Source organism: Aotus nancymaae, unplaced genomic scaffold, assembly GCF_030222135.1.
Source record: "Aotus nancymaae isolate 86718 unplaced genomic scaffold, 86718_ANA_hifiasm-v0.15.2.pri h1tg000010l, whole genome shotgun sequence".
NCBI classification, from domain to species: Eukaryota; Metazoa; Chordata; class Mammalia; order Primates; family Aotidae; genus Aotus; species Aotus nancymaae.
Genome location: NW_026988421.1, coordinates 11,357,038 through 11,383,958, shown reverse-complemented (window position 1 = coordinate 11,383,958; position 26,921 = coordinate 11,357,038). Strand labels below are relative to the sequence as shown.

The 26,921-nt window shown below is 38.4% G+C and overlaps 1 protein-coding gene across 5 annotated transcripts; it reads right to left on the bottom strand.

Annotated features, from left to right (window-relative positions):
- Positions 1 to 4,821: 4,821 nt before the first annotated feature.
- Positions 4,822 to 26,402, bottom strand: TIAL1 (TIA1 cytotoxic granule associated RNA binding protein like 1). Of its 5 annotated transcripts, none has more exons than XM_012448067.3 (13): positions 25,871 to 26,402; positions 23,202 to 23,263; positions 17,974 to 18,070; positions 12,055 to 12,204; positions 11,766 to 11,820; positions 11,516 to 11,603; positions 9,533 to 9,608; positions 7,952 to 8,060; positions 6,987 to 7,082; positions 6,797 to 6,881; positions 6,428 to 6,551; positions 5,959 to 6,098; positions 4,822 to 5,203 (listed from the first exon to the last, which is right to left on the bottom strand). In XM_012448067.3, exons 3-13 carry the CDS (start codon positions 17,983 to 17,985, stop codon positions 5,077 to 5,079), a joined length of 1,062 nt encoding a protein of 353 aa, XP_012303490.1. In that variant the 5' UTR covers positions 17,986 to 18,070; positions 23,202 to 23,263; positions 25,871 to 26,402; the 3' UTR covers positions 4,822 to 5,076. The 5 variants fall into 5 exon arrangements, with proteins under 5 accessions (XP_012303490.1, XP_021532607.1, XP_012303487.3 ...); XM_021676932.2 differs by having other exon boundaries at positions 12,055 to 12,153; XM_012448064.3 differs by lacking the exon at positions 23,202 to 23,263.
- Positions 26,403 to 26,921: the final 519 nt, after the last annotated feature.

Sequence of the window (26,921 nt, the reverse complement as noted above, 5' to 3'; positions counted from 1 at the left end):
GCGCTCATGCCTATAATCTCAACACTTTGGGAGGCCAAAGTGGGTGGATCACGAGGTCAGGAGTTTGAGATCAGCCTGGCCAACACAGTGAAACCCCATCTCTACTAAAACTACCAAAAATTAGCCGGGCGCCTGTAATCCCAGCTACTCAGGAGTCTGAGACAGGAGAATCCCTTGAACTCGGGAGGCAGAGGTTGCAGTGAGCCGAGATAGTGCCATTGCACTCCAGCCTGGGCAACAAGAGCAAAACTCTGTCTCAAAAAAAAAAAACAAAAAAACAAAAAAACAAAAACACACGTTTAAGTTATATTCACATAATTTCCTTGTTTAAAAAATGGGATAGCAATCTACTTTACGCCAACCTATTTGAACATAATTACTAGAATTTTTTTTTTTTAGAGAGGGAGTCTCACTCTGACACCAGGCTAGAGTGCAGTGGCCCAATTTCAGCTCACTGCACCCTCCACCTCCCGGTTGAAGTGATTCTTCCGCCTCAGCCTCCCGAGTAGCTAGGACTGCAAGTATGTACCACGAGGCCTGGCTAATTTTTGTATTTTTTAGTAGTGACCAGTTTTCACCATGTTGGTCAGGATGGTCTTGATCTCTTGACCTCATGATCCACCCGCCTCAGCCTCCCAAAGTGCTGGGATTACGGAGAATATTTTATTTTTTGAGACAGCGTCTTGCTCTGTTGCCCAGGCTGGATTGCAGTGATGCAATCTCAGTGCACTGCAAACTGCCTCCCAGGTTCAAGTGATTCTCCTGCCTTAGGCTCCCGAGTAGCTGAGATCACAGGCACACACCACCACAACCAGCTAATTTGTGTATTTTTAGTAGAGATGAGGTTTCACCATGTTGGCCAAGCAGGTATCGAACTCCTGACCTCACGTGATCTGCCCGCCTCGGCCTCCCAAAGTGCTTGGGATTACAGGTGTAAGCCACTGCGCCTGGCCAATTACTAGGATATTTTATTACTAAACATGGCAGAATACACATTTAAGCAAAACCATCCTCATTTGGACCACTTAAGAGTGAAGGCTTACAAAAACTAGTGAAAGTCTAAAGGAAATAAGGTTTTGTATCTTTCCAACACATAAGAAAATTGCAAAGTCAATTTTTATAACGTATTAAGTAGAAGCCCAAATGCTAACTTTCAATAGGGAAAATTTAATTTGGACATACCTACTAGTAAAGTATCTAAAACATTTATTAAATTCTTTTTGTCCAGCATAATCTTTACTCATAGATACCACCAAAGAACAACCTAGACAGTAAAATTAGTTCCCATATCTGAGGACTCCAAATTAACGAATTTTACTACATTAATATTAAACAGAACATACATTTTTAGAAGGATGCAAATTTCTACTCCTTCATATCTAGAGATTAAATTTTAATCCAACAAAGGTAATGGACTTGTAACACATAAAAAATGGAAATAGGTCCTGACTACAAACATACTCCACAAAACTTACTGAAAACTTAAAATCCAATTGCTTATTTCATGGCAGTCTGGAAGAATAATTATGTAATAAACGACAATAAGAAAAAGCCACTTATCATAGTCTAGTCTTTATTGAAAGACTTACTTCAACTGTGATTTACAGCTTTGGCTTAAGTTGGCCAGTCATTTGAGCCTCACTGCCAGCAGACGTAAAAACCAAGTGGGAATGGCACGGGGGTTGGGGAAGAAAATACTAGTAGAGAAATTATTAGAGCAAAGAATATGGCAGAAACACATCACCAAAATAAATCTCAAAATAATTATGAAATAAGAAACATTTCCTTGAATGACAAAAAATCTCTGCTGATGCTTTTAATGAACAGGGTGGTGGGGGCAACGATTCTTAGGCTTCAGTTGGAACAAGATAGCACTGAGTCATGTTTTAAAATCATCTGTTAGCTCAAGTCAAACTTTTCTTTTTTTTGAGTCTCACTCTGTCGCCCAGGCTGGAGTGCAGTGAGTGGCGCAATCTCAGCTCACTGCAACCTCCACCTCCCAGGTTCAAACGATTCTCCTGACTTAGCCTCCCAAGTCACTGGGACTACAGGTGCCTGTCACCATATCTGGCTTTTTTGTATATTTTAGTGGAAATGGGGTTTCACCATGTTGGCCAGGCTGGGCTCAAACTCCTGACCTTAGGTGATCCCCCTGCCTCAGCCTCCCAAGGTGCTGGGATTACAGACATGAGCCACTGTGCCTGGCAACAGTCATACTTTTTAAATGGTGCATTTCATTTGGGTAAGTAGCTTTGTATTTTAAAAACTACTTATTACACCTGGCTAATTTTTTTTTTTTTTTTTTGTATTTTTAGTAGAGATGAGGTTTCATCATGTCAGCCAGGCTGGTCTCCAACTCCTGACTTTAGGTGATCCACCACCCGTCTTGGCCTCCCAAAGTGCTGGAATTACAGGCATAAGCGACCGTGCCTGGCAACAGTTGTACTTTTTCTTTTTGGAGAAGGAGTCTCGCTCTGTCGCCCAGGCTGGAATGCAGAGGTGCAATCTCTGCTCACTGCAACCTCCGCCTCCTGGGTTCAAGTGATTCTCCTGCCTCAGTCTCCTGAGTAGTTGGGAATACAGGCACATGCCACCACCTCCGGCTAATTTTTGTATTTTTAGTAGAGACGGGGTTTCACCATGTTGGTCAGGCTGGTCTCGAACTCCTGACCTTGTGATCTGCCCGCCTTGGACTCCCAAAGCGCTGGGATTACAGACATGAGCCACCTCACCTGGCCCAGTTGTACTTTTTAAATGGTGCATTTCGTTTGGATAAGTAGCTCTTTATTTTAAAAACCACTTAATATGAAATAACTTCCATTAACTGATCATGAAATTCTGCCCTCTTTCAGATTAAGATGAAGGACACTTCAGTCACATGTTTACTGTGGCAATATAACTAGTCTGGATAATTTTATTAAATCATAGAATACAGTCAGGAAACAGTACAGCTATATTTAGCTGTTATCTCAATAAGCTACTTAATTTACTGGCAGACCAAAACAGGCATACTAAGCATTTTTAATTTTATCAATTAAAAAAAGTCTTCAGTTGTTCACGTTTCACATATATTCATAAAATTTTTAACTCAGGGGCACAGTTAACATAATTTATTGAGTGTTCTCTCTATAAAATATAAATTAACTTTTCAAAAACATTCCTCAAAGATACTACAAACAAAAGAAATAAGGGTATATTTTATAATAGAAGAATGTAATAAATGACCATTATGGTTAAAACTAAGGTGCCATAAAAAACTTGGCCCAAATAGGAACTACAGACCCTATGAATTCTTATGCTGAATACATTTGGCTATATTGCTAAGTGGGAAGAGGAGGAAAGTAATACCAAATTATTGTGATCACCAATTTATAAAATCATTGTTATTTTAAAGCTAATTTTAAGACTTCAAATGTTTAGAAAATAGTAATTTGTGTGCACCAATCGCATCTTACTACATAACTGTAAAAGGCTATTTTCTCACTTTGGTACCCAGGCCGGTATTCTGAATATACTGCCAAGACATTTGCATGCCCTAGCTCTGACAATTCAAATACATAGGGTTTCTGTCTATTTTACATTCCTGTTTGACAGAAATTTGAGGCAAATTTTACCCACATAGCCTGAAAAATACCTTGAAAGCAAACCTCAGTCTCTGCATCTTCCAATTGATTCCTTTACAAACCCTGCACACATAGAGCTTAAGCCTCTGTTCAGGCTTGTGATACCATGCATACAACCCACAAGGATAAAAATTAATTGAAAATAAAAGCCACAATGCTGTGTACTATTTAAACTGAACATCCAATTATAAATTGGTACATTGAACTGTTTAAATAAGATGTTTTTTAGCAATCTTGTTAAAAAATTTTTTGGGCAAAATATATCTTAATTTTTAAAAACACCCCAAGATTTTTAAAAAACACTTGTACTATACAACTTATAGTAACCTTGAAATTGGTTTACAAGGTTTTAATCAAGGTATTTACATACCAAGTAATGTAAACAAAAAAAAAAAAAAAAAAAATCTAATTCCCAATGACATTTCATAACATACTAATGCATCAAAGATTTGTATGAAATTAAAATTAAGGCTTTTTCTGCACAATTTGTGTAATTTTAATTTTATATAGTAGCCAACCTTGGAAGTGTCAGTCTTAAACATTCTGATCAATCCACTGCATTCAATGCAGTGGAGTGTGTTAAGTGTTACTTCAAATAATTACATTGCTGCTACTTCTATGTTGAAGCATGCTTTTTAAACACTGTAGTTATTTAATATTTACAATGTATATCATTTAAACTTCATGTAAAAGCACAAGTATGACTGTCTGACTTTAATACAAACACCATACTTGGAATTTCCCCCAAAATGAAATGTAATATACTACAATTTTAATAATCAACACTTTTGGAAGTTTTAAAAATATGTCTTAATGTGGACCACCACCATTTGCTCAAGTAACTCAAACAACGCTGTTTCTTTTTTAGGGTGCAAAACTTCAGTCTGGCTTCAGTTTCTTTAGGCATAGAGAAAGAAAGAATTTCCTCCAAAGCGACTCCAAAATCATGCATTTCTTCTGAATATCACACTTTTTCTCTGCTGACTTCAAATGTGGTCCACCTCAGGGAAGGGGAGGGGAGTATCAGGATTCAGGATGAACTTATATGTGATTCCCAGGTTTTCATGATCCTCCCTTTTTTGCTCTTTTAAAAACACAGTGAGTTAAAATACTGAACAGCAAGATAAAAATGGAATAGTATCTAAGAATCAAAATGTATTAGCCATTTTTCCTATTATATCAAAATTTGTAGTCAGAATTGTCTTTATTGACTTTATTTTAGTTTTTGTACACAAAGAAAAATCATGTTCATATCCATCATGAACAAAAACTTAAAAAGGCAGAACTAGAAGACATGTGTCCTTCACCAAAGCAAATCTGTGCTAAAGGTTCCAAACATTTCAATTTTTAAAATAAATATTTTCATTTTCCGATGTCTACTTTCATGTCTTCAGAGTGTCACAGGAAATTGAAGCCTATCATGAATTATAATTTTTTTTTTTAGAGTCCCAGCTCACTGTGTTTGGTAACTTGCCATACCATATCCAGCTTGGTTAGGAGGAGGTATTACAGGGGGAGGAGCTTGTCCTTGGGGAGGCTGAGCACCAAATCCACCCATCCAAGCAGCAGAAGGTGATTGACTTGGAAGAAAAAAAGAAAATCTTCAGCAAACACAAGAAAAAAAAAGAAATCACGTATGTATTTACACAAAAATCAAGCAGAGCCTAATCACAGAATAGAAAACCAGCAATCAACACACCTACAACAAATAAAAAGATCAAATAAAATGGTATATGTGTAGAACACAAATTCCAGTATTAGTCTTCAGTATTTTTATGATAACCACAATTTAACACAATGATGTCTGAGGAGTGTCTGCAAACTAATTTTTTAAAAATTGTGAATGACTCAACACGTCAACACATAAGAAATGTCATAAACACAAATTCATGTTGGGAAAGAGTCTCAAAGGAAGAAATAATAAACATATGGGCTGGCCTTGGGTGGGGGGATTACAAAGGAGGAACCCACTCTATCAACAAAGGAAAAAAAAAAAGCCAGTTACTTTGTATCACACAACTCTCAGATTTCTCATGTATACCACATAGACATAAAACCATCAAACTTCTGAATATATCTAGACAAAGATCTTTTACATGCAAAAACAAAAGTGTATTAGAAATGTAAGTCAAATTCTACCAACTGCTTACAGGGGTCATAGGACACACCAAATATTATCCCAAAAACCCCTTTCCACCTAGGTAATGAGAAAATTTCTTAGCCTCATAAATAATATTTTGTTAGATCTGTTTCTATAATGCTCATGCCAAATAGCTCAATGTATATAACTAAAAAAATAGATCCTCCCTAGGAAAATACACTTTTATTTACTTACTCTACTCCAAATCCTTGTTGATTCCACGGTTGCCCGTACACTCCGTAAGGCGGTACTTGCCACCCATTTGCCATATACTGTCCATACTGTTGTGGGTTTCCATACACTTGGCTCCACTGGCCCCACTGACTATAGTCGACCTAGAAAAAAGCAAATTATTGTTTCAGGAACACGTAAGAAACACCGTATATGAAGAAAGAGTGGGAGACAAGGAAGAGAAAAACTAAGTAAGCACCCTTATGTGAATAGGACTCTGTTATTTATCATTGTCTAAGTTTATTGGGGTGGTGACACCTGTGAAAAGAAAGTATTAAGATTCAGTTAATACCGCAAAATAATCAATTTTGAAATACAATCAACTGAAAGTAGCTATATGCTTTATTTTACTGTTTATTTTACAGAGTTTCCAAAGCTTTTATGTGATATGTAAGATGGAAACCTTAAAGAGTGCTATGAAAAATCGAATTACCTGTTGGAAGTTTTTAGTCATATCAGGAGATTCTTTACCCCAATAGCATTTAACCACATGTCCTTCAATCGTAGTACCGTTCACCGAAACAATGGCATGGGCTGCACTTTCATGGGTTGAAAATCTAGGAAAGAAAAATAATATGGTTTTGTCTTTTATTTTTTAAGAACCTAACACAGTAAATAACATGGAAACTCATTAGTTTATACCTGCAAGTTCATATTTTTTCTAAAGTACATTAGGTAGGTAGCTTAAACTTCTTTATTGCAAAGAGGCACTAAAATAATAAACACTGATACCCTGGGGAACATAACTGAAAGGAATGAATCAAATATAAGAGTAATAATGACATTTCAAGTACAGTGTTACCTGACAAATGAATAGCCCTTTTCTGGGAAAACTCTTATTTCCATAATTTGTCCAAATGGTGAGAATGTTTGTCTCATAAGCTGATCTATAAACAAAAACATACAAATAAAACATGGCTGATGTACATCATGAAATTCATGCAAATAGTGATGAAGCTCCTCAGAGATGATTAGAAAACCAAACATTGTACCTGTTAACCCAGACGCAATTCCTCCACAGTACACAGTACAATTTTTTGGACTTGACTGGTTTACTACATCTTCAAATCTCAACTGCTTAGTGTTGTCTGTATGCAGAAACAAAACAAAAACGTTTACTGTTATATGGTACTATAAAACTGTCTTTTGTTAAGTACTATATACTACTAAGTTATGCCTCAAGGCCAGGCACAGTGGCTCAAGCCTGTAATCCCAGCACTTTGGAAGGCTAAGGTGGGCAGACCACCTGAGGTTAGAAGTTTGAGACCAGCCTGACCAACATGGTGAAATCCTGTCTCTACTAAAAATATAAAAATTAGCTGGGCGTGGTGGCAGGGGCCTGTAATCCCAGCCACTCAGGAGGCTGAAGCAGGAAATTCACTTGAGCCTAGGAGGCAGAGGTTGCAGTGAGCCAAGATCGAGCCACTGCCCTCCAGGCTGGGGCCAGAACGAGACTGTCTCAAAAGGAAAAAAAAAGATATGCATCAATGGGAGGAGAAAATACAATTTTTCTTGATGCTATGATTTGATACAGATTTGATCTATAAAATCAGCTGACTAGACTCAGCTCCAAAAGGACTTATAACACAGTCCAACTATTTTCAGATAATGACATACAAAATGAAATAATTCATGTCTTGCAACATTAATTAAATATTAAGTCCAGCCTGGGCAACACAACCAGACCCTGTCTCTATACAAAAATAAAAAATTAGCTGGGCATGGTGGTGTGTGCCTGTAGTCCCAGTTACTTGAGAGGCTGAGGCGAAAATATCACTTACACCCAGGAGTTTCAGGCTACAGTGAGCTAAGATCGCATCACTGCACTCCAGCCTGGTCAACAGAGCAAGACTCTGTCTTTTAAATAAATAAATTAGAAATTGAGACTAGACGAATACATGATACATAATTTTGTGAAGAATTCATAATTTTAACACACACAGCAGACGTATCTTACTTTCTTGTGTACTTTTAGGTGCCGGTGGTTTACGTGTGGCCCAATTGGTTCTGATTTGACGACCACCCAACCACTGACCTCCCATATGCACAATTGCATTTTCTGCATCCTATGGATAAAAAAGAGAAAGAAAGCACAATCACCAAGAAAATAGTAATATATAAGACTCAGTAAGATGAAATAAAATATCGGCGCTTCAGGATCCAATACAAATCAGTAGATGAATTTGCTAAAGCTCCTAAACAAAACAAAACTGAACTATTATCAACTAGAAAATGATTTGAACTTGAGTGATTCAATCTAAGCAAAAACAGAATACTCTGGCCTTTTATCTTACCACTTCAATAAAATGCACATGACCTGTAAGAGGTGGGCGGGTCACCTGAGGTCAGGAGTCTGAGACTAGCCTGGCCAAAGTGGTGAAACCTTGTCTCTACTAAAAATACAAAAATGTGGTGGCGCATGCCTGTAATCCCACCTACTCGGGAGGCTGAGGCAGGAGAATCGCTTGAACCCAACAGGCAGAGGTTGTGGTGAGCTGAGATGGTGCTACTGGACTCCAGTCTCGGGTGACAAAGCAAGACTCCATCTCAAAAAAAAAATCTGTTTGCCCACTTTATTATTTAATGTTACAGTTAATGCAAATGCTTATTTTGGTACCTCTTTTACAAAGAATATATGCAAAAATCAAGATGATTGCTTGAATTTTTATTTACATAATTTGCTATAGCCATTAACATCTCAATTATATAAAGTATGAAATAATTTAAAAGGGAGAGCTAAAATAGACTTTCATTGTTAAAACTGAATACAATTTACCTACCCTCTAAATTCTCAGATTCGTTCATCTGTCCTAGACTTGGGCTTTACTTCTAAATGTATCTAACACCTTTACCAATGTACAAATGCAATTTTAATAATCTTCCTTATAGTATAATCATTCTATCTTTTTCTAGCTATTTATTTTTGAGTTTATGAAAGAATGAAATTATACTCTATTATTAGAACTTACATAACGGTTGGACGCGGTGGCTCACGCCTGTAATCCTAGCATTTTGGAGGCCGAGGTGGGTGGATCACCTGAGGTCAGGAGTTCGAGACCAGCCTGGCCATCATGGAGAAACCCCATCTTTAAAAAAAAAAATGGCCGGGTGCGGTGGCTCACGCCTGTAATCCCAGCACTTTCAGAGGCCGAGGCGGGTGGATCACGAGGTCAAGAGGTCGAGACCATCCTAGTCAACATGGTGAAACCTCGTCTCTACTAAAAATACAAAAAATTGGCTGGGCATGGTGGTGTGTGCCTGTAATCCCAGCTACTCAGGAGGCTGAAGCAGGAGAATTGCCTGAACCCAGGAGGCGGAGGTTGCGGTGAGCCAAGATCGCGCCATTGCACTCCAGCCTGGGTAACAAGAGCGAAACTCCGTCTCAAAAAAAAAAAAAAAAAAAAAACTTATATAACATTACATAGAAGTTGTGTTTGCAGTTAACATTCAAATATATTCAAGTTTCAGATTTGATACATTAAGTAACTAATGACTAAATTTAATATTAAAAAATATAAATTGAGTTGGAAGAACGTACCAGTTTATTATAAAAAGATACAAAACCATAGCCTTTGGATTTTCCAGTTGCCATGTCTTTAACTACCCGGGCATCCCTGTGAAAAGAAGCACAGCTAAATGAGGGAAGTAAGAGTCACCCTCAAAATAAAAACTAAAAGGAACCACACACACTGTATTGTGAGCATTTTTAAAATAAAATTCCAGTTAGCCCTAATTAACTACAACCATTCCTGAACTCTCCCTAATGCTTCTTTACCTGTTAGAAAAAAGCAGTAGGACAAAAACATGTAATAAACATGCAACCTAATCAAATAGCCTGTGCTTTCTAAACTAAATGCTCAAATTTGAAGATTAATAGGAATAACAGTTTCCTTTTATAATATTCTATTTACTAGTGTCCTCTAGGTTTACTGATTCTATAAATTACTGTAACAATACTAACTACTTTACCATGCAATCTCTAAATAGTTAAATGTCTTCTGCCTAGTGATACAAAATATATGAAATATTAAAAAATTGAAAAAGAGGAAAAAATAGGAATTAAAAAGGCATACATGGCCTGTTAACAGATTTCTTTATTTTTCTTGGTCAATTCTCTACCATCATTTTGGAGTTTGGGCAGCTGTAAATTTTGAAAAATTGACATTTTCAGAAATTTAAGAAAGGAGAATAAAAAACTAACAACAATGCTAAGCACACCAGTACGAAAACAACAAATTTACACAGAAATTTTAGTGAGTAAGTTAAATGATTGGAAATATAGAACTCCACTGAATATAGAATGTTAAAATGTAAATACTAAAATATGTATATATAAATAATGTATAATAAGAATAAATAGAAATGAGAAAAAAAATCTACAACTGAGTTCCAGTGTGCACAGTTCCTTGCAGTTAGCCTTCAAGATCCTGTCCATTCTTATGAGCAATTCTGCAAAATAACCAGAATGCTATTACTTTTAATTGTGACTTGGACTTAAGAAAAACTGCAGGTCTCAGGTATAAATAAAGATTGAAAAACAGCAACCTGTATTATTTTTATATTGATTTTTTTAAATAGTACTACTTACCACATTTAGATTAAAAAGCAAAGCAAATATCAAAACAGAAAGTTAAGAATTAAATCTTTTAAAGAAATTAAATCTATAGAACAACAAATTATACAGAGAAATTGTTGTTCTTAGTTGAAACATTCTCCTGTAAAGTAGTACTAAAACGTTTAATTTAAATCTACAGGAAATATACAAAATAAACTGATTTTAATCAGAAAGCTAAATTATGATAAACATTTTCTAGAACTCATAACCATTTTTAGTTTTCCAATATATTTTTTACCAAGTAACAACAGTAACTGAGCATAAATGTTGTTAAAAATCAAACCACATTTGCCTCTTAACTAGAATAAAATATCACTAACAAAAAACATCTACTAATTAATCCCACATTTATGACTCATACATTGAAACATTTTAATAATATAATAGAACTTTTCACTTACAGCTAAAATATCAAAACACATTTATCATAATAAAACATGAACATTTCCAATTTAACCACAATATATCCAAGGATTTACCTACTTTCCCCCGTTTATAAATTCTTCCTATAAAAGTTATTAAACTCTTACACAGTATAAATCACATTTACTTTTGATTAACTCATTACCCTTAACCACCAAATTTTGAAAACATATGACAAAAAGCTAGACTTTTTAAGTTTTACCATTCAAACATCTGCTTCAAAGATAACAAACAGAATCACTTAAAATTTTTTAACATATTATTCACAAGATTAGATGAAAACGAGACCCCAAGACACTGAAATGACATTAACATTTTCAACAACATCCACTACTCAAAAAACAAACCAAAAATAGAAATAAAAAATAACAAAACAAAACAAAGTCATACTAACTAGAGAAAGAAAATCTTAATTCAATTACAAGTTAATCATATACAATTCTGCCTATCACTACTGAGTGTAGTACTGATTATGATACTTACGATATTTTACCAAAAGGGGCAAATGCTGATTTGATATCTTCTGTTGTAATTTCTGGACTCAAATCCCCAACAAACACATGGAAGTGATCTGAAATCAGAGCATTTGGTAATCAAATACTTAAGAAATCAGCCGCTAAAACCTTTTTAAGGCAATTCTAGAGGAGGGGAAAAAAAAACCCTATTTAAGCTGGTAATGCTTCCAGGATCATTTCAGAACTCTTCCACAGTAAAATGCAGCAGGAGTACTTACTGGAAGTATCTTTTTTCTGGCTACTTGGTGTGGTTGCCCAGTTTACTTTGACCTCCTAAAAATAAAGATTATATTTAATAAAATTATTAGGCATGTCATGAGTTATAACACTTACCACTTATTAAATCATTTATCAAGCAGGGTTATTTTTGTAAAAGCACTAAGCTGAAAAAAGCAAAACCATCACTCGGCAGTTGAATATCTGTCCAAAAATTTGCCTAGAAAGAATACAAACTAGTTTGACATGCAAACATATGTATCGTAAGGTGCCATCATCCTATTATCTTACCTTTCCCAAAATTTTTCTCCCATTCATAGCAGCTAATGCAGCAGCTGCATCTCTGTGTTCATAAAATTCCACAAAGCAATATGGGTCATTGCTTGTATGCTGCAAAACAGAAAATCCAACAGAAGAGTTGACCCTTCTGCTATCGGGTTGCTGAGAAGAAAATCCAGGAAAAAACATTACTGATAGCGAGGAATGTACAAGGTGAGACTGCATAAGCTTATGAAAGCCTAACACTTTTAAAATAAGATTTAAAGCTAAACCTGACGTTGCACCTCAGAATACTGTTGAACTCAAAATGGAATTATAAAAGCAGCTGTAGAATCATGAGCATTGGTATTAAATGAAAGTAAAGAATTCTGGTGAAGTATGTTAAATATAAAATAGAAGCTTGTATTAAACCAAACAAAACCTCAAACTCAGATTTGATGAGGACCGCTTCTTACCACTGTTTTCCTTCTCCAACATGATTTCTCAAATATGTTCTACTTATGCATCATAATCCTCCGCAAGCAGTATCCCAGGATACAGAAATCCAAAATGAACCAACCTGATAAACTACTCCTGATCAAAATTAGGATCAATACTACAAATGATGGAATTTTATACTGCTACAAAGACTGAATTTTATTGATTTCTTTTCTGAATATGGAAAGAATGAAAATAAAAACAGGAAAATTTGAGATTTATAACCAGCTACTGAAATGAATTCCCTACCTTCCAAAATAGTCTAATGTACTGATATATACTTTAAATTTGGTCTTCCAAAGATCAGAGAAACAACAGCAGTGACAAGAAAAGAGGTTCTGAAAATGTATCTAAATAAAATATTCCAAGACAAAGCTACAATTTTACATCATAAAATACCATATAAAAAATCTGTATTAAATATATTCTGCAACCCTGTGCTTGATAGTTGCCTAAAACTCATTTATAAAGATGTGAAGGTAGTACTACCTAAGCTATAGCAACATTCTCACCTAACAACCAAACTGGAAATGCATTTCTATGAAATTGCAACCTATACTGAACAACTGTACAACTGTACAAATATATATTTTTATGTAAGGCCAAAACCATTCATCATCATTCAATGTAAAATGCCCTATAAGAATAATACTTAAAATGTGGAATTCTAGTTGGACTTACAAGGGATAAATAAACCAGATAAAATAAAGATATTTCAACAACCACTGATTTTCATTCCAGGAAAATTTTAGAAGAAAAATCCAAAATAAGACGTCTATAACAATAGTGGCAAAGCAACCAGAAGGCATTTCCCTGAGGGAAAAAAAGTGGGATCATTAATACTGACAACAAAACTATGGGCTCTCATACAAAATCCTATTGCTGTAGCCATGTGAATGCTGTTCTTAAGAGGTAAAGTAAGGAAAGGAGGGAAGACTTCAAATTAAAACACACACTTAAATTCCTCTTGTAAAAGAGTTTCACAAATATTCATTGAAGAAAGAACATCAAAATAAATAAGCTAATATTGTGCTAGCTGAGTTTTCCTTTCACTCCTATCTCTTTTGCCCCAATGGTCTCTAAGGAAAACACTGATGATCACAGCAAAACATACAGAGGTCCAATGGTAGATCTATGATAATCCCATACACTTTAGGAAACGAGTCTACTCATGAATACTGATTTCAAATCTATCTAATAGTAGGCCAGCTCCCAATCAACGTATGCACATGCATGTATATATACACATATATTCACTGATATCACATATTTTATATATTCACATCACAATGCAGTTCATCTAATTTAAGACACCACTAATTTCTCTAAGTCACACCCCAACTGTCAGAGATACTAAAATTCTAAAAAAATTTGCCTTAGAATCAATAATATATATGTATTATATAAGGAAAGCTAGAATCTATGATAAATGACATCTAAAGTAAAAAAAAACCCATAAAACTCAGGGGGGAGAAGGATTTTTCATATACTGAAATGAAATTTATGAAAGAAAAATAAATAGCTGCTAGATACTTTGTACTTGAGTATATACCCTTTGGAAGCTTCTTATTTACACCACCAACGTGACATTCTAAAAATCAATTATGGGCTGGGTGCAGTGGCTCATGCCTGTAATCCCAGCACTTTAGGAGGCCCAGGCAGGTATGGATCACTTGAGGTCAGAAGTTCGAGATCAGCCTGATCAACATGGTGAAACCCCATCCCTACCAAAAATACAAAAATTAGCCAGGTGCAGTGGCAGGCACCTGTAATCCCAGCTACTCAGGAGGCTGAGGCAGCAGAATCGCTTGAAGCTGGGAGGCAGAGGTTGCAGTCAGCCAAGACTGTGCCACTGCATTCCAGCCTGAGCAACAGAGCCAGAATGTGTCTCAAAAAACAAAAACAAACAAAAAAAATCAGCCAGGCACGGTGGTTCACAAGGTCAGGAGACAGAGACCATCCTGGCCAACATGGTGAAACCCTGTCTCTGCTAAAAATACAAAAAAAACTTAGTCAGGCGGGGTTGTGCACACCTGTAGTCCTACCTACTCAGGAGGCTGAGGCAGGAGAATCGCTTGAACCTGGGAGGCAGAGGCTGCAGGGAGCCATCACACCACTGCACTCCAGCTTGGGCAACAGAACGAGACTCCACGCCAAAAAAAAAAAAAAAAATCAATTACGGCTGGGTGCGGTGGCTCATGCCTATAATCTCAGCACTTTGGGAGGATGAGGCAGGAAGATCGCTTGAGCCTAAGAGTTCGGGGCCAGCCTGGGCAACACGGTGATACCAGTCTCTACAATAAAAATTAAAAAGTAAAGTAGGTGTGGTGATGCTGTCCCAGCTACTTGGGAGACTGAAGCAGGAGGATCACTTGAAGAATCCAGGAGTTGGGAGGCTTCAGTGAGCCACGATGGCACCACTGCACTCCAGCCTGATGACAGAGTGAGACTCTGTCTCTTAAAAAAAAAAATCAATTATGTTCCTACCTTAGTGTTGTCACCAATTTTTGTTGGATGACATAAATGTCAAGACAGAGAAATATGAGACTTTATAAGTTCAAATCTAGGAGTTCTAGAATATGGATGTTATAAAAATTCATTTTGAGTCCCTCTACCTGTCAAATGGCTGTATGTACACATGGGGTTTAAAAAATACTGTTAAAATAAATCTTTATCAAATGTTTCTCAAAAATTTTCTAGTGACACTTTCTCACAACCTGTTCTCTCGTAAACCTACTTCTGTCAGCTTCCAAGACAACCATGCCACTGAAACTGCATGTTGAGCTCAATAATGACCTCTCTGCCACCTCTGTGATCCCCTTTCCATCCTAATCCTGACTTCTAAGCAGAATTCACAACAGTTGACCACCATCCTCTTTAAACATTCTCTTTTCTCTGAATCCTACCACACTCTTCAGTTTTCCTGTTTTCTCACTGTAGGATCTTTCCTCCTTTACTCAAACTCTAAATGTTGAGCTGGTCCAGGCTCAGACCTCACGGCCTCTGCTCTTCTCATTCTCTCTACATGAACTCATCTAGCCCCATGGCTTCAAATACCACTGCAAGCTTCAGCACTGGTCTCTCCAGAGTTCCAAACTACTTTATCCGACTGCCTTATCTAATGTCCACTTCAATGTCTAATTCATGTCTTAAATATAACATTGCCAAAACATAACTCCTGATTCCCACAACTCCCCATGGTGACATCCCTCCTGTCACCCCCATTTCAGCAAATAAATAGCATTACCACCTACACAATTGCATTAATATAAATCTTAGGGTATTTCCTGATTTCTTCCTTTCCCTATGTCCCACAGCCAACCCAGTCCTATCAATTCTACCTCCAAAATATATTCCAAACCCATCAACCTCTGTCCTTATCTTGACTTTGGCTAGCACTTTTGAGAACAAGCCTCCACCATCTCTAACCCAGACTAGTGAAGTAAATCCAGATGGTTTTTCTCCTTCTGCTCTTGCCCGCTACAATCCATTCTCCATGTAAGAGTCATTCTCTACATAGAATAACAAGCTTAAAAATGCAAACCATGGCACCTCATCTCCTTGCTTAAGCCCCTCCAATGGTCTGCCACTGCAACCAGAGTAAAACCTAAACTCTGTCATGGCCCATAATGCCCTATGATTCTGAATACTGCTGTTAGACTCATTTCCCATCACCCCCTCCATCCCTCACCAGACTGTAGCCATTCTGGTCTTTGATTCCACCCACACAAGTTCATTACCAACTCAAGACCTTTGTATTTGCTGTTTCCTCTGCCTCCAGCTCTTGCCATAGATAGCACCACCTTATTACTCGTCTCAGCTCAAATGTGGAGAATGACTGTTACATGGAGAATGGATTGTAGCAGGCAAGATACAGCACCAACCCTCCAGTCATCACAGAACTCTGTTTTATTCTTTTCATGGCTCACATCCCTATTTGCTTGGAGAACTCATTTGGCTGTCTCTCCATTATATCTCCGGTACCTTGTATAGTGCCTAGTGCAAAGGAAATTTTTGATCAATGAAAACACAAATAAATAATTAAAGGCAGGAAGGAAAAATATAATACACCAGAACAAAATGATGAGTGTCATTAGTTCGGAAAGACAATCAAAAGGCCAATGCACTTTAAAGGTTTTTAACAGTTCTCCATTTCAGGATAAAACAAACTCCTCAGAGTAGTTTCTAGCCCTTTCCAAACACTCCTGCCGTCTCTTATGACTAATCCCATTTTCAACTACAACCATGCTGTGGGTTCTAGTTTTCCCTCTCTCAAGCACTTCTGCTCTGCCTCCCAGCCTGGACCAAAGCTCCCTCTATTTGGAATCCCTTCCTCCCCAACTCCTCTCTAGTCAGTATGTACTACTATCCTTTTAGGTTTCCGCCTAGGCAGTGACTCCCTCAAGAAGCTGCTTGCTGACCCAAGGCTGCACTAGACACCCATTTGCTCCCACAGCACTTTAAGTTGTCTCCTTCTATGGCATTTATTATCCTGTATTCTAAGTGCCTGCTAACTCCTTTGTCTCCCTACTAGACTGTAAAATTCTGTGGACCAATAAACCATCTTTATTCACCAGTGTATCTCTAGCATTTACTGTAATATCTGGTACACAGTAAATAGTCCAAAAATAAAAAAGAAAAGTTGATCAATGAACAAAAAGACAAGGAAGAGAAGCCTAAAACATGACTCATGGGCGCTGCCACAGTCTTTTTTTTTTTTTTTTTGGAGACAGAGTTTTGCTCTTGTTACCCAGGCTGGAGTGCAATGGCTCAATCTCGGCTCACTGCAACCTCCACCTCCTGGGTTCAAGCAATTCTCCTGCCTCAGCCTCCCGAGTAGCTGGGACTACAGGTGTGCGCCACCATACCCAGCTAATTTTTGTATTTTTAGTAGAGACGGGGTTTCACTATGTTGACCAGGATGGTCTCGATCTCCTGACCTCGTGATCCACCCGCCTTGGCCTCCCAAAGTGCTGGGATTAAAGGCGTGAGCCACCGCACCAGGCCTGCTGCTACAGTCTTAAGCAGGAAAGTATAAAAAGGTACATACTCGCTACAGACACGAGAGGAACAGCACTGCACATACACACATAATAACCTCGTGTTCTCGTACATGAATGTATATTGCCTAAATCGTTAACATTCTTACTGGAATTGTATAAAATACTTTCCAGTTCTTCACCACTCTAAAATGAGTTCTAATAACTTTCTAAAAGTAGAATCACTTGAAGATAACCACATCATGAATGACTGTTTGAGATTAACAGCACAGAAACTTTGCCCTCTCAAATAAAACTCTATTCTAAGCCTAGTGTGCCAGCCAAATCAAAGTAGTAAGTCAACACAACACAAATCTCTCCACCAGAATAACCTGAGGCTTAAAATGAAATTTTAAAATCATGATAATCAACCCATCATGCTAGTTGACAGCACGTGTAACTGGGAAGATCTTACCTCTGTTATCATTTTACAGCTTTTACAGGGTCCAATCTGACTGAATAACTGAAGTATAAGGACTTCTGTCACATCTCTGGAAAGGTTACCTACGTATCTGCACAAGAAAAAAACACATTATCAGCAATTTTCCTTTAGCTCTGGCTCTAATGTGTTATCATTTAATTTATCACCTTTTATTTATTTATTTATTTTTGAGACGGAGTTTTGTTCTTGTTGCCCAGGCTGGAGTGCAATGGCACGATCTTGCCTCACTGCAACCTCCGACTCCCAGGTTCAAGCAATTCTTCTGTCACAGCCTCCAGAGTAGCTGGGATTACAGGCACATGCCACCACGTCCAGCTAATTTTTTGTATTTTAAGTAGAGACAGGGTTTTATCATATTGGTCAGGCTGGTCTCAAACTCCTGACCTCAGGTGATCAGCCTGCCTCTGCCTCCCAAAGTGCTGGGATTACAGGCATGAGCCACTGCACCCAGCCACCTTTCATTTCATTTTAACTTCCTCTGTTTTCAATAAAATTTCTTCAATTAAACCTGATCCTATGAAAGTAAGATTAACCCTTATTTAGAAAAGCAACAATTATTCTTAGGCCACTAAAATACCACTTTGAAAAACATTTAAAGAACAAATCAATGTGCTCTTGATATAATAATATGCTCAATGGCATATTATTCTGTACCCTGGATGTCATTTTCTCAGCTTATTCTAATTGTTAAAATTTTAAAACAGTCTCAACTACAATTTCTAATTCAAAATAATTTATAACACACGCACACACAAATATAACAAATACTAATTCATTAAAACATCTGATTGTAATAGGATATTAAACATAAAGTGAGTTTATCTTAGATTCCTAACCAAAGCAATTATATGAACAAAGAACAGAATTAGAGTAAAGTTATAGTAGAACACATAGAGGGTGGAAGGGTTTTTGTCGTTTTGTTTTTGGCTAAAAGTCAGATTGTTAGCAATGATGTCTTCACTGTTTCATTTTAGGAGAGCAGGGTAAAATAATAAAATTCTCTGGTCTAAAATGCATCAAAATCAACAATAACAACAAAATACACATATACATATTTTTGAGATGGAGTCTCACTCTGTCACCCAGGCTGGAGTACTGTGGAACGATTTGGGTTCACTGCAGCCTCTGCCTCCTGGGTTCAAGCAGTTCTTATGCCTCAGCCTCCCAGGTAGTTGGGACTACAGGCATGAGCCACCACGCCTGGCTAATTTTTGTATTTTCAGTAGAGATGGGGTTTCGCCATGTTGGCCAGGCTGGTCTGGAACTCCTGACCTTGAGTAATCCACCCACCTGGGCCTCCCAAAGTGCTGGGATTAGAGGCGTGAGCCACCATGCCCAGCCAACAAAACATATCTTAATGTAGATAAAAAAACAAATACAAAGATTTCTTAAGAAATTCAGAGAAAGATTAAGACAAATCCAGGCATATTTTTGACTATGGACATTTAAAAATTTGTTTTGTTTTTTTTTTTCTAATCACAAATTGAATGTATGTGTTTTATGTAAAGAATTTTAAATACAGGTAAGTTTAAAAAAGAAAAGAAAAAAAGGCTATATCACCATGAAGAGATGACCATCTTGGTTTATGTCTTGTACTATCAATTTATCTTAATTTGTCACAATAAATTGCCAAACAAGTCTTTCTGGTATTCTATGCATAATTCCTCAAATTTGCATCTGTCATGAACAACTTCATAAACCAAACAATACCTGTAAAATTTAACAAAGTTTATTCTGGAAAGTAAATTTCTTTTTCTAATTGTAATATATAACATCTGGAAACTGAGTATTAAGACCAAAATAAGACTTGCAACATGGTCGTCACATTAAATACACAGTGTGCTTTAAGATGGAATACTCAAAGGGAAAATAGACCAAGAAAGCTTAGGTTAAGTAAAAAACTGGAAAGATCCAATTAAGAATTAGTAGCAATTTTCCAGTTAAGAATTTTATTGCAATGAATACTAATAGCCTAAGTGTACTGGCTCTAGAATTGAAACTCACATCCAATATTACTTAAATAGAAGACTAAACAAGTGACAAACTGGTTTAGGTCCACTATGCCATCTTTTCCTCGTAATTAAAGAGCTAACCCATCAGCAGGCCAATGTGGTGACATACTTTTCCCAGCAGGGGAAAAGGTTATTGGATTATCAAACAGCCATAGACTGCTTGTCTCTTCTTAATTCATAAGGGTTTGTGAGCCTGTATCTCTAAAATGATTTCTTTTTGTACAGAGTAGACCTATCTGTAAGAAAAATGAACACGTGTTGATCTTGAGTTTCTAAACATGCTTCTTGCCTAAAGAGCTAGTTAGCTCATTTCTAAGAGAAAAGATGAATAAATAAAACTGATTTTCACATATTGAAACTAGCTAGTAACAATCAAAATTGAATTATCATTTTAATACAACACATTTTAAATGATTTAAATAGTTTTAAATTTGCATTACTGTTTGAACATCGATTTCTTCAGGAAAAATTGTATGGGCATTAATTACCTTCTGTATTTAACAGTCATAATAAAAGCTGTCACTACTTAATAAGATCTTTATTCTGATGGGCGTGGTGGTTCACACCTATAATCCTAGCACTCTGGGAGGCTGAGGCAGGTGGATCCCTTGAGGTCAGGAGTTTAAGACTAGCCTGGCCAACATGGTGAAACCCCATCTCTACTAAACATACAAAACATTAGCCAAGCATGGTGGTGGGTGCCTGTAATCCCAGTTACTTGGGAGGCTGAGGCAGGAAAACTGCTTGAACCCAGGAGGCAGAGGTTGCAGTGAGCTGAGATCACACCATTGCACTCCAGCCTGGGCAGCAAGAGTGAAACTCCATCTGTTAAAAAAAATAAATAAATAATCATCATCATCATCATCTTTATTCCAAGTTAACCTATTTCCTATCATTTGTAAGATCTTGAAGAATTTCTAGAGGCATGTTTAGATACATTAATTTACATTAGTAGCACTGAAGTCAAAGATGAAAATGCTAATATCTAAGTTCAGAATGTCATGATTTATTTAAAAATCCAGTGTTGGCTGGGCACAGAGGCTCATGCCTATGATCCAGCACTTTGGGAGGCCAAGGTAGGGGAGGATCACAAGGTCAGGAGTTTGAGACCAGCCTGACCAACATGGTAAAACCCCGTCTCTACTAAAAATACAAAAAATTAGCTGGGCATGGTGGCACCCATCTATAATCTCAGCCACTCAGGATGCTGAGGGAGGAGAATCGCTTGAACCCAGGAGGTGGAGATTGCAATGAGCCAAGATGGTGCCACTGCACTCCAGCCTGGGCGATAGATCGAAACTCCATCTCAAAAAAAAAAAAAAAAAATCATGTTAAGGTTTCCTATTTTTCAAATTATCTCCACTAAAAAAGTGTTAAACAGCAAACTAAATTTCAAAAACTAACATAAAAGGCCTTCCATAACAACACATACAATATCTTAATTCACCAGGATTAAAAGGCCATGATTCACTATATAATTTCACCTAACTTTTACCCAAATTTCAGACTGCCTTTTCTTTTACTGAGTTCTTGTATTCAAATTTCAGACTGCCTTTTCATTTACATGTGCTTTCATGTATCATACTTAAGAAAGACATAGTGTATAGCTTTTAAAGTACTGTACTATTCTGTTGTAAGTACCTTTAAATTATCATAAAATAATCTATCCCAAAGTATATACTAACAAAAATATTTAAGACAAAGTTCAATGCCTGACCTAGTAAGATCATCTCTTGGTAGTTCATTGAAATGATATCTTTATTCTTTCCAAATTATAGTTTCTACACTTCACTTTCTTTCTGCTCTGGTTATGAAGTAATCAACCTATTCTAAAGTTCCAAGTCTTTAAGTATATAATTTCTACCTAAAGAACATATACAAAATAACAGAAAAAAAGACAAATGGCTCCAGTTTTTGTATTGAGAGTTCAATTCAAAGAGTAAACACTTAGGAAATTCCAAAATGACTTTTAACTCAAGGAAAAAATTTAAAAGAGGCATACCTTAGAGTCTATTTTGTCTTCTAAGAACAGGAACTGTAGGAACTGAAGCATTAAAAACTGAAAATGACACCTTTACCCCTAACATCAGGGTTAAAATCCAATTTGAGACTAGAAACTTAGTAGTTTCACAGTAGGCAGAAGTTCACATTGCCAAACTACTTCCTGTGTCCAACTGGGCAGAATTTTAAGTTAAGAATATCATGCCTTTCAGAAGACTAATGACACTTTTTCAACACTGAATGTGCTCTCACTCTGAAAAGAGTAGCCCTACCGAGGCTGAAATTATCAGCACTTTCACACAAAATACTATAGCTAAACTTCCATAAAAGTAACAGTTTTGCTTTTGTTCTTGACAAGTCCTATACAAGAAGAGATTTTGCAATAATATCCTTCAATAGATCTCTAATTATTTTATTTGTCAGTACGGTATTTCAGTATTTCATTTTAGGAAGGAGGCATGATGGAAGATAGCTGCAGGAGGTACAACTAAATTGACCAACTATATATACGAGATAGTCACGCACACATACTCTCACTCTCTCACTTTAAATAAACAGAACATGATTAAGTTGAATTTGAATGAGGGGCTTGATTATAGCCACAGTATAGCCAAATCCATGGTATAGCCAGTCAATTTTGTAACATTTTATAGAATTTTCTTCTGCTTTGCTCTTAGATGTTCAGATTATACGCTAAATTATTAGCTTATTTCCAGAAGAAAGAATAGCATTAAAGGAAGGGATTACATAACATGGTATTATACCAATTCCTAGTAATTTTGGAGCCACAGATAGATGAAGAAAATAAAATAAGCTACAATTAAACACTATTACAATTTAGTGTCATATTGTAGATTCAGATATACCATGGATCAAATCACTGCACTACAAAGCTACAAACAACCCAACCCTGAAACGTGTGTCCCACAAGGCAGGTGTCAGGCAGTCCAGTTCCAACACGGGTATTACACAGCATGATCCTGTTTGTTTTTTTAGATCATAAGTTACTCAATACATAATACCCCAAAATAAATGTCAAATGAGAATGAAGAACGTCAGAAAACAGACCTTTAAAGCAACTATATGACAAACAGAAATTTAGGCTCAACATCAAAGCAATTCTATGCCAGTTTAAATACCATCAAATAAATAAGTAATACTGTAGGTAATGAATATTTAAAGACCTACCTAGGCTATAAACACCATATTGTTTTCTGAAGATAGAACCATATGTCTTAGCTTGTGTGTGTCTGCAGGAAAAAAACCTCACTAGTAACACACAGGCATCTTAAGGAAACAATTTAAGATAAGCTTTGTTAAGAATACATTCTTTTAAAACATACTGGCCACTTGAAAAACCTAATCCACAGCTCACAATGCAAAATATAAGATCTCCATAAACAAAATAAAATCCTACTAGATATCAACCCCTAAAATCACGTTCAAAGTTTTCATCATGTTACTTGTATCTAACAGAAGCTTTTAAGAACATGTAAAATGTACACTTAGAAAAACTACTATGCATTATTTGTATTAAACTCTAATAAAAATCTCAATTGTGAAACATTTGCTTTTATCTCAAGATTTTACATTTGAAGGTTTTAAAAAATATATAAAAGACAACAGACTGCACCACGTGTGACAATGTCTGCCTACAATCTTAGTTCAACCAGGACTTTTAAAAAAGAACTTAATACTAATTTAATGAAAGAAGTACAATCTTTGTAAAAATATTGAGTACCTCTTATGTTCCAGGCAGTGAACTAAGTGCTGCAGGGATAAGACCTAGGAAGATGTAGCAGTCCTTGTCTTAAAAAAAAAAAAAAAAAAAAAAAAGTCCCCATTGAAAAGAGAGAAGGAAAAAGGAAGACAGAATGGTAAACATGTACTGACATACAGGAACAACAGAGCTTAAGATGTTTATTCATTCATATGAACACATGTCACAGTTTCAGAGAACTGTAAACATAGACAACTGTGTTTCAAAGAAAGAACAAGAGATTAGAGAAGGTAGAGGTAGGAAATAAGTTACAAAGAAGTTAGCTTATTAGTCTCCTGGAGAAAGTCTGATAGGGATGAAGACAAGGCAGATGCAAGGATAAAAGACATTGAAAAAGCACATTCTTTAGCACTACAAAACCAGAGATTCCTCTTGGTAAGGAACAGATAGACACAGAAAATGAGACCCCTGCCATGAGTATTCATCAATCATTCAGTATGTGATGATGACATGTCAGATTTTTAGATACAATGCAACTTTTATCTTTGTTAAACACGTTAGCTAGTCTTTAAGTCTAGCTTTCTCAGATGCTTACATCAAAGTACACATTGCTAACTCAACACCAAGCCTTGGCTTCAACAGATGTTGAAGGACAAATTTCAAGTGTGTCCCAATTCTTTCTTCTAGGGAGAGAAGGCAGAAATGGAAGACAACACAAAATACAAATTTAGGCGTTCTATTTATTAAGCAGGCGTTTCATTTAGTTGGCCTCAAATTCTCAAAACAGGGTAGATGCTTTAGTGAGACGTTAGAGAACAGAGTTATTCCTGTACAAGGCCACATAAAAAAAATCTCTAACAATATTGAACATCTATCTTTTTTACTGAGCATCTTTTCTTTGGTAGGAGTGAAGAGATGTGAAGCTAGTCAAACTAGATGAAAGTGGAGTGCCCATGCACCTTCATCTATTCCCTAAAAAGTAATTTTCTTCCCATCAGACAGCAGAGCCAAGTGGACTATGATCCCATGAATACCAGGAGAGGCAAGAGAAACAAAGCAGTGATTTGACTCCTTGGTACTCAAGGCAGGAGTGCTGAGCCTGGAGAGGCCGGGAAACTGAGGGTGCCCAATGTAAACATTTAATTAAAAATTATTCAGACTTAAAAAAAAATGCAGAAGAAAAGAGTGCCACACTATCCAGAAAAGAATGCAAATGCTGAGTCATCACTCTTCATTGGGAAAGGAAGGAAACCAGAATTAAGTGGCTGGAAGATGGAATTCATTCATTAGATTGGGCTTCAGGTAAAAAGCAACAGCAAGACAGGAGAAAAAGCGTTCAGAAGACACACATCTAATAGCGGATGAAGACATAATTTTAGCCAACTCTGAAGGTTTCGATGCACAAACAGATTAGGAAGAGGCAACACCAAGAGAGCAAAAGGAGTTTAACAACTGATTGTCAGTTTAGCGTAGGGAGCGCTCAAAGTAAACTTCTTTATCCAAGAAGGGAAAGATGCTAGGGGCAGCAAAAGGTATCCCTTATGCACTTCAAAAGTAGCGGGCGCTAGACGGGTGTTTCTGACAGCGTGGGCGGGGGCACGTGGGGCAGAAGAGAGAAGGGGCTTGAGTGGTGGAAGTGTCCTGCTTCCTCCGAGAGCTTAGCTGGGGAGAAGAGCCGGGAGCGACTGGAGCTGAGACGTGGAAGGGGTGAGCGCTAATTCCTCCGGGCCCGCGGGGCCCATCCCAATCCCAATCCCACCCCCGCCAGGCCCTTCGGGGACCCGCAGCTCCAGGCCCAGCCCAGGGCGTCCAACGCGGAGGGGGTGCAGGAGCTCTCCTGGGCCTGACAGCTTCAGCCGTGCAGAAACCCGGCCTAGGGAGGGTGTGCAAAGAAGGGCGCCAGAGAGAAGGGTCGAGACAAGCCCCAGACCCCAGGAAGTGACTGTATTTGGGGGAAGGGAGGATTTCCTTCCCAAGGAAAAGGGGACAGATGAGGAATGCACTCCGCGTCCACGCCGCCCTGGTCAGGGAGCCGCCTAGAGTCCCGGCTTCCGCCCAGTCTCTCCTGCTCCCTCCCTTAGCGTCCCGCGGTGCCTGGGCCTCTTGGCGCCTGGCACCCCTCGTCTCGGGTACTCACAGAGTCCGGGGCTGCCCGTCGTCTTCCATCATGGTGGGTGCGACGGAGCGATCCCGGGACAAGGGGGAGGGCAGGGCTGGGGAGGGGAGGGGGGCGGGGAGGAAGGGGAGGGGGGCTCTGGGCACCGGCTGGGGACAGAGGAAAAGGCACCGAACCCTGCTCTCGGGCTCTCTCCCCCCAGCCCGCTCCGGACACTACGCTCCAACCAGGAGGAGCAGGAGGAGGAGGAGGATGAACAAAATGGCCGCCGCCACCAGCCAGGCAGGAAACCGGGCAGAGCGCAGGCGCGGCCCGCCAGGTCACCGCTCAGGCCAGCCGCGACGGCCTGCAAGGGGGACGACCGAAGGGAGAGAAAAAAGGGCCGCCGACGAAACCCTGGGGCCCGCTCACGACGGATCACGTCGTCGCTGTTGGCCTCTGGCCGGCCAAAGCCCAGCCAGCTCCAGGAGAGATAGGGCAAAAACAGAAACGCTGTTAAGCCGAAGTCTCTGGGAATTGTGGTCCTGGAAATGAGAGACGGAAGCACTTCTGCAGAGGACTTCTGGGACCTGTAGTCCAGAGGAGCCGCCAGCGCCCTCCCGCGCTGGGACGCGACAAGGGGACTTCTGGGTAGTGTAGTCATACCTGAGGGCGTGCGGCGACCAGGAAGTCTGCGGTCTCTGAGGATAAGGGAAGAAGAAAAGCGACATTGAAAGGCGGGGAGACCAAGAGGGGAAAAAGCGCTGTCTGGGAAGCGAACTATAAGTCCCAGAGTGCCTCGCGCCGGGGGCTGTCCTCGGACTGCTCCAGGCATTGTAAGGCTTTTCTGTTGGCCCATCCTGAGCTGCTGCTCCGCCTTCGTCCAGCCCGAGAGCGGTTTCTTCAACTGCGGCTCTGGCAGCGCTCTGTCTCCGCGTGGTGTCCGAGCCAGGAGACTCGTCCGGCCCTCCTGCGTTCAGCAGAACCGCTGGCCGGCGTTCGTCAACCGCCGCTTCGCGCGACGGGCGGCAGAGACGCGGGCCTGGTGGGGACCCGGAGGGACTGAGGAGTCTTTGGGACATTTTGGCGCAAA

Coding starts and splice junctions, on each gene's coding strand:
- TIAL1 (XM_012448064.3), bottom strand. CDS start 25,902: ATGATGGAAGACGACGGGCAGCCCCGGACTCT. Junction 8,061..9,532: donor TATCTTTTTATAATAAACTG/GTACGTTCTTCC, acceptor TTTTATCCATAG/GATGCAGAAAATGCAATTGT. Junction 5,204..5,958: donor CAACAAGGATTTGGAGTAGA/GTAAGTAAATAA, acceptor TTTTCTTCCAAG/TCAATCACCTTCTGCTGCTT.